The sequence below is a fragment of the Hyla sarda genome, chromosome 6 (assembly GCF_029499605.1).
Source record: "Hyla sarda isolate aHylSar1 chromosome 6, aHylSar1.hap1, whole genome shotgun sequence".
In the NCBI taxonomy this organism is placed as follows: Eukaryota; Metazoa; Chordata; class Amphibia; order Anura; family Hylidae; genus Hyla; species Hyla sarda.
The window spans coordinates 111,733,260-111,748,622 of record NC_079194.1 but is presented as its reverse complement, the minus strand read 5'-3'; the positions used below and the strand labels follow the sequence as shown (position 1 = coordinate 111,748,622).

The following is a 15,363-nucleotide window of genomic DNA, read 5'->3' as shown; positions in this document are numbered from 1 at the left end:
AATATATGACACATAACACATATGGCGATGATAGGGATGACCCTTATGTTTCTAATGAATGATCAATATATTAATACTAATATGTCATTGCTGCTGTAAAAATATATCTGTAACCTACCCCTTAACCCATATACATCAGCTTGCAATATGCTCGTGACTATGATGGTGGCCTTGCCATGATGCCGATACAACTGAGAAAAAGACAAAATATCTGACGGACAGAGAACTCTGGAATTTCCCAGTAGAGGAACTTCTGCCACGAAACTTAGGACACTAGAGATGCTAATATATACGGACGCAATAAACAACCAATCAAAATGTAACATAATAATTTTGACTTCATAACTAAACCTCCTTTGTCCAATGTAAAAACTAAAATGTACTTCCTGGATTAAACAGAACTCTTTTGGGGAACAGCTGAGTTTCCTGCTAAGAGAGAGTTCATACCAACAACCTGTCTGGTGTATATTTTCTTATGTCGACACTTAGCAGTATATAGCAGCACAGTCAATCACATTTGAAAGCCTCACCTCGAGCCATCCCTGACAGTGACATTGAATGAAAGCCAATAGTTATGGCTCTTGAAATAAAATGTTTGTCACCTCATTCCATGAAATGTGCTATTATTGTGCAAAAGCAGTAAAAAAAAAAAAAATAAAAAAAAAAAAATGTAAAAACATGAACATGGATTGGGGTCATGTTACATGGTATAACAGTGCAAAATAAAAACAGAAATAAAATTTCGGTTTTATTTTTCCTTCCATTAAGATAACACCGTCCACCACCACCAAAAGAGTTAATAAAATTCAAACAACAAGATATGTAACCCAAGGACGATGCCACTGAAAATAAAAAGTAATCTCACAAAAAAAAATAAAAAAAAAATAACCTCACCATAACCTCATACAGCTATGGCGATAGAAAAAAATTAAATAACTTAATAGATCTTGGAATGCAGTGATCTAAAACTAAAAAGAAATCCTGTGGTCCAAGAAGCTAAATGGACACTATCTTTAAAAAAACATTTTGCTATTGCACTCCTTATGGAAATTATATATATATATATATATATATATATATATATATATATATATATATATATATATATATATATATATATATATATATATATGTTTTATTTGTGTTTAAAAAAGCTGCCACTAGGTGTCTCCCTACTTGTCAGGAGCACATTCCCCTTGCCCCCCCCCCCCCCTCCCCCCACACACCGACAGACTGCAGAAAATACAGAGCAGTATCAAAGTAGAAAACAAAAATATTATAAAAATAAAAGGCAGGGGGTGGTTTATCATGATGTGGGCAGTGAACTGGGAGGATTATAACGTTTAGCAAGATCATAAGAGATGCTCTTTAAGTAGTGGATGGCTGAAAGAAGAAAAGACTTCTTCCTTTAAATTTACTTACAGCCCAGAGTGAGAGTCTCAGGAGTGAAACGAACAGCGGTGTGCGATCCCACCCGGATATACAGTGCACCAGCAACCCACTGTTATCTGCAGGGAAACAGAAGAGAACAGCACATGTCAGTCCCTGGATATATTCAGCTATAGCTGTATTCAGTATTACAGAGTCTTCTCCAGCCCCCCACCCCACGGTAGTTCCTGTATTTTCACTAGTTCTTGGCTATCTTGACATCCATGGTGCTGTAACCTCATGTGGCCATGCTGTTTACAGGCTAAAGTGGATGAGAAGTCATGAGATTACATTAATCATGTTTTTCAGGACTAGAGAACAGTCAGGATAGGAGAGGAACTGCAAATATAAAAGGTTACATTTTTCCATATCTCACAGGTGTTTGAGAGGTTGAAAAACCCATTTGATAGGCTACATGTAAGGCACATACCTAAAGGGGTTTCCATGTTTAAAGGGGTACAAAGGATAGGGGATAAGATGTCTGATCACTGGGGACCCATGTCGATCTATCCTGCAGCTCCCACTGTCATCAGCTGCACAGATCACAGGTGCCACGCCCCCTCCCATAGGCTTGCAATGAGGGGGCGGGGCTGTGACGTCACGATCCTCCGGCCCCTGTATAGTGAGTCATCAGGCACGGACCGAACTTCACAGGGGCTGCAGGAGAGATCCGCGGGTGTCCCCAGTGATCAGACATCTTATCCCCTATCCTTTGGATAGAGGATAAGATGTCTAGGGGCGGAGTACTCCTTTAAGACAAAAAATAAAAAAAAAAGTAATTTTTTTCCCCCACGAGGAATGCCACATTGGTCTAGACCAGGCATAGGCATCCTTTGGCACTGCAGATGTTTTGGACTACATCTCCCATGACGCTGTCACACTCAAAAGGCTGCCAAAGCATCATGGGAGATGTAGTCCAAAACATCTGCAGTGTCGAAGGTTGCCTATACCTGGTCTCAGGATCCATCAAACCTCGGTTTGGATACTCTGGCTCAAAGTCTGTTTATTTTTTTTTTGGAAACAACAAGAGCTGCCACTTACCTTGTAAACAGATAGATCAGTGTTTTCCAAACAGGGTGCCTCCAGCTGTTGCAAAACTACAACTCCCAGCATACACGGACAACCTTTGCCCGGACAAGGGCTCACCCCGTGATAACAGAGAAAGTCCCCTAAATACGGGCTAGTCGTTTTTAGATCTACCTAGACACAAGTACACCCGTTTCTGCATATCTACGGTAATGTAAACATCGCCTTTAAAATTTTGCTCGGTAAATGTTTTTCATGCTCTTGGACTCAGGTGGCACAAAGAACTGTGAAATTACTGTTCCTCCCTCTCCAAAAGCTAAATGTAAGTGTTTAGTCATGTGTGACTTGGCTGCAGGCACCATGTGAGCTCTAGCTGAGAATCTGCATATTATTTTACCACGGACCTGAAGAACACAATGGATAAATGTGTTACCTGACTCATCCTTGGAGTGGCTATAAAATTCCCTCCGCGGTGACAGTCTTACAGCTGGCTATATGCTAAGTGTATTGCAGCCTCTATCTATATTCCAAGTACTGGGATTGTTGGCATGGCGAATGCCACCTCCCCCCCCAAAATTTATTCATACCAACCTACTAAGATCTATAATTCCAATTCCAACTAATAAATAAACAATTAGGACTATGGAGTCCAAGACCATCTAATAACGGGCTTGTTAGCTACCCAAAAGCTTAATTTACACATAGTGCCCAAAATTCTAAGATCTCCAGATCACCAACAATAGGCATTCAGCAGTGCGGCATTTCTATCAGGAGGCTCTTACCATCCCCATTGATGAGGTGAATGAGGAGCCTCAAGTAATTTTGTGTCTGCTTTACCAAGTCCCAACTCTGCAATACAAAAAAATACATACATTTAAAAAGTAAGTACTATATAGTAGAACTCTACTGTTAAAAGAAAAAGATGCAGTCTAGAGATGAGCGAAGTTACAGTAAATTCGATTTGTCATGAACCTCGGCAGTTGCTGACTTTATCCTGCATAAATTAGTTCAGCTTTCAGGTGCTCCGGTGGGGTGGAAAAGGTAGATACAGTCCTAGGAGAGAGTCTCCTAGGACTGTATCCACCTTTTCCAGCTCACCGGAGCACCTGAAAGCTGAACTAATTTATGCAGGATAAAGTCAGCAACCGCCGATCCGAGATGTTCGTGATGAATTGAATTACTGTAACTTCGCTCATCTCTAATACAGTCTACCTGTGTTGTCCAAGATTCTTCTTTTAAATATGTATACACAGCAGAATTTTCATGCAGAGATCTGCAGAAGATTTCCGCCCGGACATTCCGCTGCAGCAGAATCCCATTGATTTCATTGGGATTGTGCTGCACTATTCACACGGTAGAATTTCCGCATCAGATGTTTCTGCCACGGAAATTCCTATCCTGGCATTTGTCTATTCTTTCTGCGGATTCCGCAAGGAAATTGCTGTTTGATTCTAGCGCATGTGTTTTCCGTTTGGACATTCCGCACATCATCTACCGTGTAAACCCAACCTTACTCTACATCAGTGTGCTGCACTGTTTACAGGGTGCTTCACATACATAAAAAGATGACTTTCTCCCTGAAAATCACACATTGTTCTCCATGAAGGCACAGATGCAATCATAGGCTCCATTTTAGTACCATTGTCTACTGATCGTGTCCAAGCTAGTCTGGGTTTTCATTCATGCTTTACACTGCAGCTATGCAATTCAGGGCATGAGCAGATTTCGATTAAAGAGAAGTACAAGTAACTAAACCACTAGTGAAAAAGAATATATGAGTTACCTGCTTTACAAACAGGCAAAAGTAAATGATTTGGGAGGCTGTACGTCTTCTTGCAGGCATACTTGCGACTTAGTCACACAAGGGACTGCCATTCTCATGATTACTGGGGTTCCTATCGGACCCAAGGAATCATACATGTATCACATATCCTGATGATAGAGGGAATAGCTCACTAACAACATTTATGTACAATAGACTATTTAAAAGGATTCCCCACTGAACAATCCAATTGTTTAATTTTCCTTAAAGGTTGTCCTGATACTGAGATCCCGGTTGATCAATGGTAACACTGCAGAACAGAAAGGGTTTTATTTTCCTGCACGACCATCAGAGGAAATGAAGCATTATACAGTTTCTAATGAAAGCAACGAGCTGTATATGTAATGTATGTAATGTTCTGGGTCCTCCAGGGAGACACGCTCTTTTGTAGTGGATCTACCTTCTAGCTATTATATCAGAGAATGAAAGCCACCCGCTACCCCACTATTAATTCAGAATTCCCTAAAAGAGTATATGAATTTTTTAATATATATATCTATCTCTATCTCTCACTAATATATATATATATATATATATATATATATATATATATATATATATATATATACATATATATACACACACACACACACATATACATATATACACACACACACACACACACACACACACACACACACACACACACCAGACAACCCCTTAAGAGGAGTCTCTTTTAAAGAGATGCCGGAATGAACAGTAATAATGTATTCATGACACATATATATTCCTCTGCATGACAGTTCCCTGGGTGATCCTCTCGCAATGTATATCAAGTGCCAACTCAGCACTTGCCCGCTGCCTGCTGGGCTCTGTCCTAATTCTGCCTGTTGAAAGATGATTAAATCAGTCACGCCTCGTACAAAATTTTTCCTAAAAGAAACTTTCACAAGAGCCTCCAAACATGTGACCGAAAGAAAGAACTTAGGGCATCACTATAAAAGGCACCTTCAGCTCAAGAATGTAAATTTCTCTACCGCTTTGTTCATTCATCCTTCCTTTGGGGGTACGGGGTCTGTAGCTGCAACATATATTTACATTCTAATGTGGAAACAGGGTTGAAGAGGATCTGTCATCTCTCTGGATAGGTCTGCGTTCCCAATGAATTCATAATTTTGGAGCATCTTTTCTATTCTGTTCTCTCTGTCATTCCTGCAGGAAATGTATAAGTGAACCGACAACAATATGTGCTAATGATTCCACTAGTCAATAAGGTATATCCTTACGCAACGTGAACGGTCAACTCCGCTTGCACAGTGTCAGATTTTGTAGGGACGCACCCTAATGAAAGGGGAATGCGAATATCCAGTTGTCTATTTATTTATACATATCCAGGAGGAATAAATAGAGCAGTGTTTCCCAACCAGGGTGTCTCCAGCTCTTGCAAAACTACAACTCCCAGCATTCCCAGACAGCCAAAGGCTGTCTGGGAATGCTGGGAGTTGTAGTTTTGCAACAGCTGGAGGCATCCTGGTTGTGAAACACTAAAATAGAGGAACTGCAGAATACAGAGATTTATTTACCAAAACAGAATAGGAGATCTCTCTGATTAATGATAGCCATCATTCATTATATGTTTATATGTTTTTAACGATTTTTGGTATGTACCGATTCACACACAGGTAACAAGTGTGTATATTTAGCTGATACAGCCCCCCTCCTGACGTCATGGGAGGAAGAGGATTTCACCTCCACCGGACCAGGTGGGGGGCGTAGTCTGATGATACACCGGATGGTGTGAAACAGCGTTGTCACTGCAAGCTCCCTGTTGGCGTCCTAACCCGACCTGACTGTTTTACCTCATGCACGAATAAAGAAGATTTAGCATCATAAGTGGTGAGTGCCTCTTTACTACTTTGTGGATCATTATTAGTCTTGCTCAGAGCTTATCTTTACAATGATGACGTAAAAGGGGGTGTCTGCTGACGGGTTTTCATACACTTGCTAAATTGTATATGCAACAGAGGAATACGGGCAGTAATTTAGAGAGGTCACTCTACCGACTTCTATCTGCACCAGTTTTAAAATACACTCCGCCTATTACTAATAAACAGGAGCTGCCGAGACTCCACCATACAATGTATGTGAGGCCTGCAGATCTGGCATCTTAAAAGGTGTCCTTTCTGCTGGCATCATGGAAAGAAACAGCATTACCCCTTTCAATAAATGCAGATTGGTCTCATTTTTCTTCATGGACACAAGATGCAGCGTATTGTTACATATACACACACTTATATTAAAATAAATAAGAATATTCAGTCTTGTCCCTGTAGACTGAGAAAGGCACCTGCAAAATGACTCACAATTAGACTTTTCTGAGCAAAATCCATTAATATGAGCAGCCTGCAGCGCTTCCTGCCATGTGCTGACCCACTTTTTCCAGCTTAGCACATGCTGGTCCCCAGTTCTGCTGGAATATCCCAGAGGCTTTAAAGTGGGGAAACCTGCCCTATCAGGACTGAGAGCGATGGTGGAGAGGCGCCGCTCCTGACTGTGTCTACTTTCATCATTTTGTCTTCTGCTGTGCATCTCAACAGAGCCTCAGGGGGAATTAGAAAGGGCAAATGACAGCACAGCTCCCATCTCTAAGCAGATGTACGAGAAGCGGAAAGCATACCATATGACTAATACGCTCTATGACCAGAATACTCATTTCATTATGGGGCTTACCTGGTATTCCCTCCAGTCAATGTTTAAGTGTCTTGTCAAGCAGACTGGGATACTTAAAGGGGCATCAACATAATCCTGGAGGTTGAGAAGTAAAATATATATATATATGTTACGATGATGATCTCATTAAATTTATAAAAAAAAATTAAAAAAATAAATAAAAAAAATAAACCACTGTCACCTAAACTGACCCTGCGCATACTCCTCACTGAGCCATTTCATTAAATTCCTTACTTTATTTTGCTGTTCGTGACTGAAAACAAGTTAAACAGCAATTCTATAGCTAGCTTGGAAGTGGCCTCACTTCGGATGGGACCCTTAGGCTAAGTTTCTACTTGTTTTTTTGGAGGAAAAACGCCAATTCTGCTGCATGGCGTTTTTTCGGGCAAAAAAATGCTGTGGCTAGATGTTAGCTGTAAATCAATGAGAAATCGCAAAAATCTTATTCCACTTGGCGTTTTTCACTTTGGCGTTTTTTTATTTATTTATTTATTTATTTTTATCATCATCCTTTTGGTGTTTTTCAGCTCCTTGGCGGTTTTCCAAAATCGCAGCATGTTGAGCCACTGGCGATTTTTTTTTTCAAAATTGTGACGTTTTTCTCCCATAGAAGTCTATGGGAGTGAAAAAAGGCAAGAAAAACGATGTGGGTTTTAACTTTGGCGTTTTTTTTTTTTTTGCAGGCGGTTTTTATTCTTTTTTGGATCCAAAAAAGTGATGGAGATACCTTTTTTTACAAAAATTTCGTAGAGTACCATTAAAAAAATAATAAAATAAAAAAAAACTTAAAAAAAAATAAAAGATACAGTAGTGAAGGAAAAAAAATGTATCTAATGAAATGTATCTTTTTTATAACAAAATTTTTATATATTTTTACACAGGGATCAATTTATGTGGGTGGCCGGGGGCCTAAAAATACAGCCAATAATAAAAATGTAGCGTGTGTGTTTCTCACTTTTCTTTATTTTTTAAATTTTTTTTTAGGTAGTACTACTACTACTCCCAGCATGGAACACACTGTTCCATGATGGGAGTAGTAGTACCTGTACTAATTGACAGATCGCCCGTTGCGATCCTCCTGTATAATGTATAGATGCGGCCGCCACTCTTCTATGGTCCCCTGCACTGCCGTATATATACACACACACCTATTCATATTTCCCGCAGAGAGCTGTGATTGGCCGGATGGTTCCTGTTCCTCTGTGGGAAATAGGAATATGTGTATATATACGGCAGTGCAGGGGACATTAGAAGAGCGGCCGCCCACATCTATCCATTATACAGGAGGATCACAGCGGGTGTCAGGAGTGACATCCACTGTGATCTTTCCTTAACTGCAGGTACTACTACTCCCAACATGGAGCACACTCTGCTCCATGCTGGGACCTGTAGTACCTGCATTAATAGACAGATCACATCAGGTGTCAGAAGTTACACTCGATCCGTCTTTTAATGCAGGTACTACAGCTCCCAGCATGGAGCAGAGTGTGCTCCACGTTGGGAGTAGTAGTACCTTGCAGGTATGAACAGATCACAGCGGATGTCACTACTGACAACCGATGCGATTGTCCTGTCTATAGCAGAGATGCAGAGTAGCTGTATACAGTGCTCGCATCTCTGTACTATACTCCGGCTGGCCTCTTATTCATATTTCCCTCAGAGATCGGTGATTGGCTGAAACCATCCGGCCAATACCCACTCTGGGTGGAAAAAACTCTGGGTGTTTTATTCACATCACTGGCTCTCGCATCTCTGGCTCTCGCATCACTGCTCTACAGAGCAGAGATGCGAGAGCTGTATAGAGCCGCTCGCATCTCTGCTATATTATGGACGATCGCATCGGGTGTCACGACTGACACCCGGGGCGATATGTCTATTAGTACAGGTACTACTACTTCCATCATGGAACAGTCTGTTCAATGCTGGGAGTAGTAATAGTACTACCTAAAAAAAAATGTAAAAAATAAAAAAAAATGTGAAACACACACACACACACACTATTAAAATTTAGTTATAAAAATGTACATTTTTTTTTCTTTCACTACTGCATCCTTTTTTATTTTTAAGTTATTTATTAATTTTTTTTGGTACAATACCGTAAAATAAATAAAAAAAATAAAGCCAAAAAGGTCACAAAAATGCAATTTCCACACAAACGAAAAAATAAAACACCAGACGCAGGAAATTGCACTGCCATTTTTTCTTGCGTTTTTTTCAAACCAAAAAAATGCAGGAAAAAAACAAGTAGAAACTTAGCCTTACTCACTCTGCTGGGCACATAGCCTCTGACTGAGTGACATGCGGGATCCACTATCCGATTAAAAAGCTTGTAGCCATGCACCTCTTTTTCCACTGGAGGTAAAACTGTAGCTACGTAAACAGTAGCACAAAAAAATAAAAAATAAAAAAATAAAAATCTGTCAACAGTATGCACCATCTATAGATGCTTCCCAAAGTGCCTGCCTTAGGTATCTCCATGTGACACTAAGCAAAGAGAACCAGCGCAAGCACAGCATTTGTCATATGGCTAAAGTGACACTGGTCCTAACCATACAAGGATTTATATCTTGCATTCTGGGCGGGAGGTCATTATAACAACTTAAATGGGCAATTTCACTTTAAATAATCTTTTATTATGTATTAGAGACGGCAAAAGTTTTGATCAATTGGGGTCGGATTGTTCAGACCCCAACCAATTTCTTAAAAAAAAAAAAAAAGAAGGAGCCTGGAAAAGTGCGTTCTCTCTCAGCAGATTCACAATGTAAGGCAATAGGACTCCGTCACACTCACAAAGAACAGGAAGAGAAGCACTGAGCTGCACACTTTTCTCCCCACTTCTAGCGATCACTGAAAACATTTGACATGTCTGTATACATTGGGCACATGGGTTCTCAATGGTCGGAATGAGGGCTGGACTGGCCATCGGGCACGCTGGGCATGTGCCTGGCTGCCCCCATAGTGGGTCGCTGCCGGTGATGTCACTGACACATCACCTGCAGGGCTAACTTCTGGGTTTGACAGAGCGAAGAGCCATTGGCTCCTCACCCTGTCAATCACTCTTGTGGCCGCCTGCAGTGTTTGCAGGTGGACACAAGAGGCTGAGGTCCCTTCCTCCACACTCCGACACAGATGAGTGACTCAATGAAGAGTCTAAATACAGCAAGTGAGGGTTGACAAGCAGGGATCTGTGCACTGAGGAAAAGTAGGACAGTGTGCACTGAGGCTCTATAACATGCTTCTGGCTCATACATCAGGATGATTGACAATCCAGGAGTCTGCACAGATTCCTGCTTGTCCTACTCTCACTTCCAGTTATTGGACTCCTCAGACACACACAGACAATAGCTGAAGGGACAGCATTTTTTCACCCAAAAATATACAAATTTTTTAATCAATGTATATTACAAATATACATATAATGGTATTATCTACATTATATCAAAATTTTGTGTTGGCGACGGGTACACTTATAGGGGTTAAAGGTTATGGACACCTTTGAATGGATTTTATTTATTCTTCCTTTATGGCCTCCTTGTTTTCACATACAGTGCAGACTTCAGCGTTCTGATCTCAAAATCTTCTGCCTAGTGGCTGTCTCCAGGCCTTATATCCTCTCTCCTCCTCACGTTCAATAGTGTCCATAGCCTTTGAGCTGGTACTGTTTACAGTAACATCCAGGCAATACTACTACTACTACTACTTGCCACCAGTAAGCAGAAAAGCACCAAATTTACATTTTAAAAAAGGTAAAACATACGATTTCTGTGATGGAGCCCAACTGCATTGTCTGTGCATATATTTGTCATTTAACATATCAAAACATATTTTCAACATGCATACCTTATAGTACATATTGACACTGTGTGTACCATGGCCATGCTATCAAGCTGAACTTACCTGCTTCCAGTTAAATACAAGGCCTTCTGCAACATAGTCTCGATCCTTGTAATCCTTAAAAAATTCACAGCCTGCAAGAGTGGATCAATAAATGTAATGTAAACAGCATATGAGCCCACTAGATCTGCAGGGTGTATACAACACTAAACAAAGCTATTAGATATAGTGATAAAAGTATGTCACCACTAAAAGCCTTCTCTTCTCTCCTATCCTGACTGTGTGTGAAGAGACACTGCAGCATGTTATGTAGTACATTTGTCAAGACAACAGTATAATGCCCAGCAGAGTTACAAGCACCCAAATATTACACTAATGATTTAGTTTAATTAATTAAAACGAGTCCTACAAAAAACAAGCCTCTATATGGTCCCATTGACAGAAAAACTGCTTGGCCCTTAAGGGTTAGGTCACACATAATTGATACGCTACACGTGACACAACCCATAAGGAGGTATTTCCAACAATAAATTACAGTGAGCTAAACTGCTTATGCAACTCAGAGATTTACATTAACATTGCAGTTCATTGTGCAACACTGTTTCTATCAAAGTCAATGTGGGTTATGCAAGCTGTGTAAAACATTCAGCTCTACTGTATTTGACTTCCTGACAACCTCTGGTGGCTGTAACCAGGCCAGAGGGAACCAGGGAGCCCTCTTAGGGAAATGGGAATTCCCTTTGAAGTAATTAGGCTATGTTCCCATGACATGGGAGTGGAGTGCTGGAAGAACATGCAGGCGCTAGGACCACTCAGAAATCTGCCGTCTCTGGCGTCTAGTAATGCATTTCCCTGTGGAGGCTGCAGAAATAATAGACATCTATTCTCTCTGTGGATACCGGAATTTGAATTTCCTCGCCAGATATATCTAGCATGGAAATTCTGCTATGTGAAAAGTGCAGCAGAATCCCATTGAAATGGCTGCTGCAGAATCTACATGTGGAATTTGAATGCGGAATTCTGCATGGAAATTCCATTGTGTGAACATAGCCTTACTGTTCTCTCATACAAACCAAGATGTGTAATCCAAATGAGAAGTGATTTACCTGGGTAAGGAATAGACAGAAGCGTGAAGTCTGCATACCGCTGAGCTTTGTCTACCTTTTCAGAAGAGGTAACACTGAATAAAAAGATTAAAAAAATTATTGTTTTGTTTTTATTTATTTTTACAGTAGAATTTTGTTTTACAAGCCATCCCTCTATTGACTGCAAAGAGGAAAAAAAAATAAAAAAAAAAAGTTAGGGCAGTACTCCAGCCTACAGAAGTTATCCATGAACATTTATATACCAAAATTATAGGCAAAAGGGAAAAAAATAAAAACAAACAAACAATACTCACTTGAGCCCAAATTTAACTTTCTTGTTCTCTACCATTAGGTCACAGATGTATCGGATAGACAGATATCGTAACAATTTAATGTCATGGCCCCGAACTTTGTCAAACTGAGAGTCTCCATTCCTGAGAAAAGCCATGAGAATAAAGTGGTTAAATAATTGGGAAAATTCTGGGTGCAGCCATTACCACAATGACAGAAGACAAGAGATTTTCTATGACCAGACAAGGGTATGTACTGATTTTAAAAAACATGGTCCCACTTCTTCATAGACTGTTGGGTATTGCAGCTCAGCACAAGTGAGATAAAAGAGGCTGAGCCAAAAGGGATCATCTTCTTTTACGTCAAAACTACATCCTTAGAATTCTTTGAGACGTTGCATACCTTCATGACTCGCTTTCCCCACCGCCTACAATGTTCGTTTGTAATAGTAGTGCTTCACTGTATACGTGACTCCCACTAAAGTCAATGGGAGTTATGGAGCCTGCGCAAAACAGCTGATTAGGCCACAAAAAGAGCAGAGGGGGAAAAAAAAAAAAAAATAAGCCATCCTAGATATAGCCCATGGGACATTTACGACAAATGTTGCAGAAGAGAATACCCTTCTAAAATAAAAATGTATTTTTTTATTTTTGCCTTCATACATTATGTCAGCTATAACTTTGTTAAAAGCTATTGTCAATGTTGTATTTATTTATTGTGATTTCACCAATAAATAAATACATTTCTTGTACAAGTCAGGACAAGACCCCAGGAAGAGGTTTATATTGCAATTATTGCACTTGAGAAACACAAAGAAAAGCAGACCTAAAATGGAAAAAAAGACAAAAAGACACACACAGTACACCAATATTCTACCCTCCCATGGGAGAACACTGCTCTGAGCTATAACAGAGCTGTGCCCCTGCAGACAGCAGATCGGTATGTGTGCCAAGAGTCAGACCACATCAATGTGATACTTGATAAGAATTAAACACCATTTTTGCAAAGCTGGAGAACCTCTTAAAGTAGCTCTCTAATAGTGTTTCCTAACAGGGTGCCTCCAGCTATTGCAAAGTGACAACTCCCAGCATATCTGGAAGGCCCTAGTCAAGAAATATTAGAGCTTTTCATACATACCTGGCTACAGAATCATCCTCAGCAACTTCTGTATCTGCCCAGGAATCATCAGCGCCCCCTGCAGCAAATCAGCAAGATTAAATCCATAACAACAACATACCTTCTAATACCTTAACAAAGACCAATATTAAAGGGGTTATCCAGGAATAGAAAAACACAGCTAATTTCTTTCAAAAGACAGCTCCACGTCTGTCTCCAGGTTGTGTGTGGTTTTACAACTATTCACTTTAATGCAGTGTTTCCCAACCAGGGTGCCTCCAGATGTTGCCTTTGGCTGTCCAGGCATGCTGGGAGTTGTAGTTTTGCAACACCTGGAGGCGCCCTTGTTGGGAAACCCTGCTTTAATGGACCTGAGCTTCAGAATCACACCCATCCTGGGAGACAGTCGGGGAGCAGTTTTTAAAAGAAAGTAGCTCTGTTTTTCTATTCTTTGATAACCCCTTAAAAGCCTGACAATACATAAGACAGTAGCAGAGCGATCACATGACCGAAGGCTCTCATGTCAATGGGATGTGAGTGTATATTAATGAATAATTAAATAATAGGTGGGCATTGCACAGCCCCTAGGAGGAGGCTACTTTGCATTCAAGCAACAGGGACCATAGCTTCTAAAGTACTTTGACACATTTCTGTAAGTGACCCCCTCATTCTACTCCTGTTCCCCCGCACTACAACCCAGTGTATTGGGTTAAGTGCGGGTGAACAGGCTCTCAGTTTCCCGTTAAGGTTGTGTCAGGGACATGACGGAATCCATTTTAAGCAAGTCTGGTCCTCTGGGCATCTATGACATAACGGAGCTGGCATTTTCGAGACTTCTATTATAAAAGAAAACCACTAAGGATGCAGTGAAATTTCAGCAACCGAAAGGAAAATATGTGCCAAAAATGGGGCGGGACATCATATACAGCTGCAATGGAACCAACGATACAGATTTTAATAACAGCTGTTGCCAGGACATCCTGTACAGACTGTGGTGATTCAAGGTACAGGGAGCATTACTGAGTATACAGAGATATCTGCTGCCTAACTGCTGTGGAACCTTTGCTTTGTTTAGCTGTAAGGGTACGTTCACACGGGCAGTTTTTTTTTTGCGGGTTTTCCACTGCGTATTTGAAAGTGGGCGGGCTCTTCTCGGCTGTCCACATTAGATTTTCCGCGGCGGAATTTACGATGCAGAAAATCCGCCACAAGTCCCATTGAAGTCAGTAGGGACTGCAGCGGATTTTTCTGGAGTGTAAATTCCGCCGCGGAAAATCTAAAAAATTATAATCCGCCCATGTGAACCTACCCTAATACTGCATCGGTTTTCTGTGGGACTACATTTTCATTCCGTAATTTCCTGTGTGAAGTGCATGTTGTGGATGTCATGGAAAAGAAGAAGGCAACAAGTGGTCTGGGGAGGACAATGAGCACAGAGCCAGCAGGAGCTGCGAGGAAAAGACTCCTAGGTGAGTACACCAAAGACCTGGGGTCACAATGCCAGCTGCTGGATCTCTAGGAGGGCATCAGCAGTGGAGAAGCACATGTTTTTTCTCGAGTTATTGTTGCCTTGTTACTGATAACCTGATAGAAGGACTGCAGGTTACATGGTCAGCAAGTAGTAGTCTCATGGGCAGGGGGCTTGACCTTGAACCTCAGCACTGAACTTTTAATCGACACTACTCACAGACACGTGCTCAGTAGGTTCCTTGCTATAGGTCACTATTCCCACAACTACAACTTCCAGCATGTTGCACTATAAGATAATACAATTACACAAAAACAATTTTAAAAAGTGGGCGGGACAAGTAATTTTCGGCCAAAATTATTTTTTTCAGTGCACCACTAGAAACTACATCACAGTTGGGAACAGAAACAGAACCTAAGACTGTAAATGCTTAAACTTACCTGAGAATATGTAGTTATACCCGGTGCGTCCATACAACTCCCCCCATCCGGCCAGAGTTGCTGACCTGCAAATGTGCTGCAATGGAAAAGCAGGAAACATCATTCAGATAAATATATAAATCTGACATGTCCTCAATGTGTGCAAATGTATAAAAATATTATATAATATATATATATCACTGA

The 15,363-nt window shown here is 40.7% G+C and overlaps 1 protein-coding gene across 5 annotated transcripts in view; it reads right to left on the bottom strand.

The window, feature by feature from the left end:
• Nucleotides 1–15,363, bottom strand: part of MTMR14 (myotubularin related protein 14) — an 88,795-nt gene that overhangs the window by 53,834 nt on the left and 19,598 nt on the right. For all 5 annotated transcript variants that reach the window (XM_056524685.1, XM_056524684.1, XM_056524687.1 and 2 more), the window contains exons 4-11: nt 15,181–15,256; nt 13,294–13,351; nt 12,180–12,299; nt 11,887–11,960; nt 10,844–10,914; nt 6,947–7,021; nt 3,237–3,303; nt 1,423–1,508 (exon numbers count right to left, since the gene is read on the bottom strand). In XM_056524685.1, the coding sequence (XP_056380660.1) occupies nt 1,423–1,508; nt 3,237–3,303; nt 6,947–7,021; nt 10,844–10,914; nt 11,887–11,960; nt 12,180–12,299; nt 13,294–13,351; nt 15,181–15,256 (627 nt within the window). The remainder of the gene's footprint in view (nt 1–1,422; nt 1,509–3,236; nt 3,304–6,946; nt 7,022–10,843; nt 10,915–11,886; nt 11,961–12,179; nt 12,300–13,293; nt 13,352–15,180; nt 15,257–15,363) is intronic.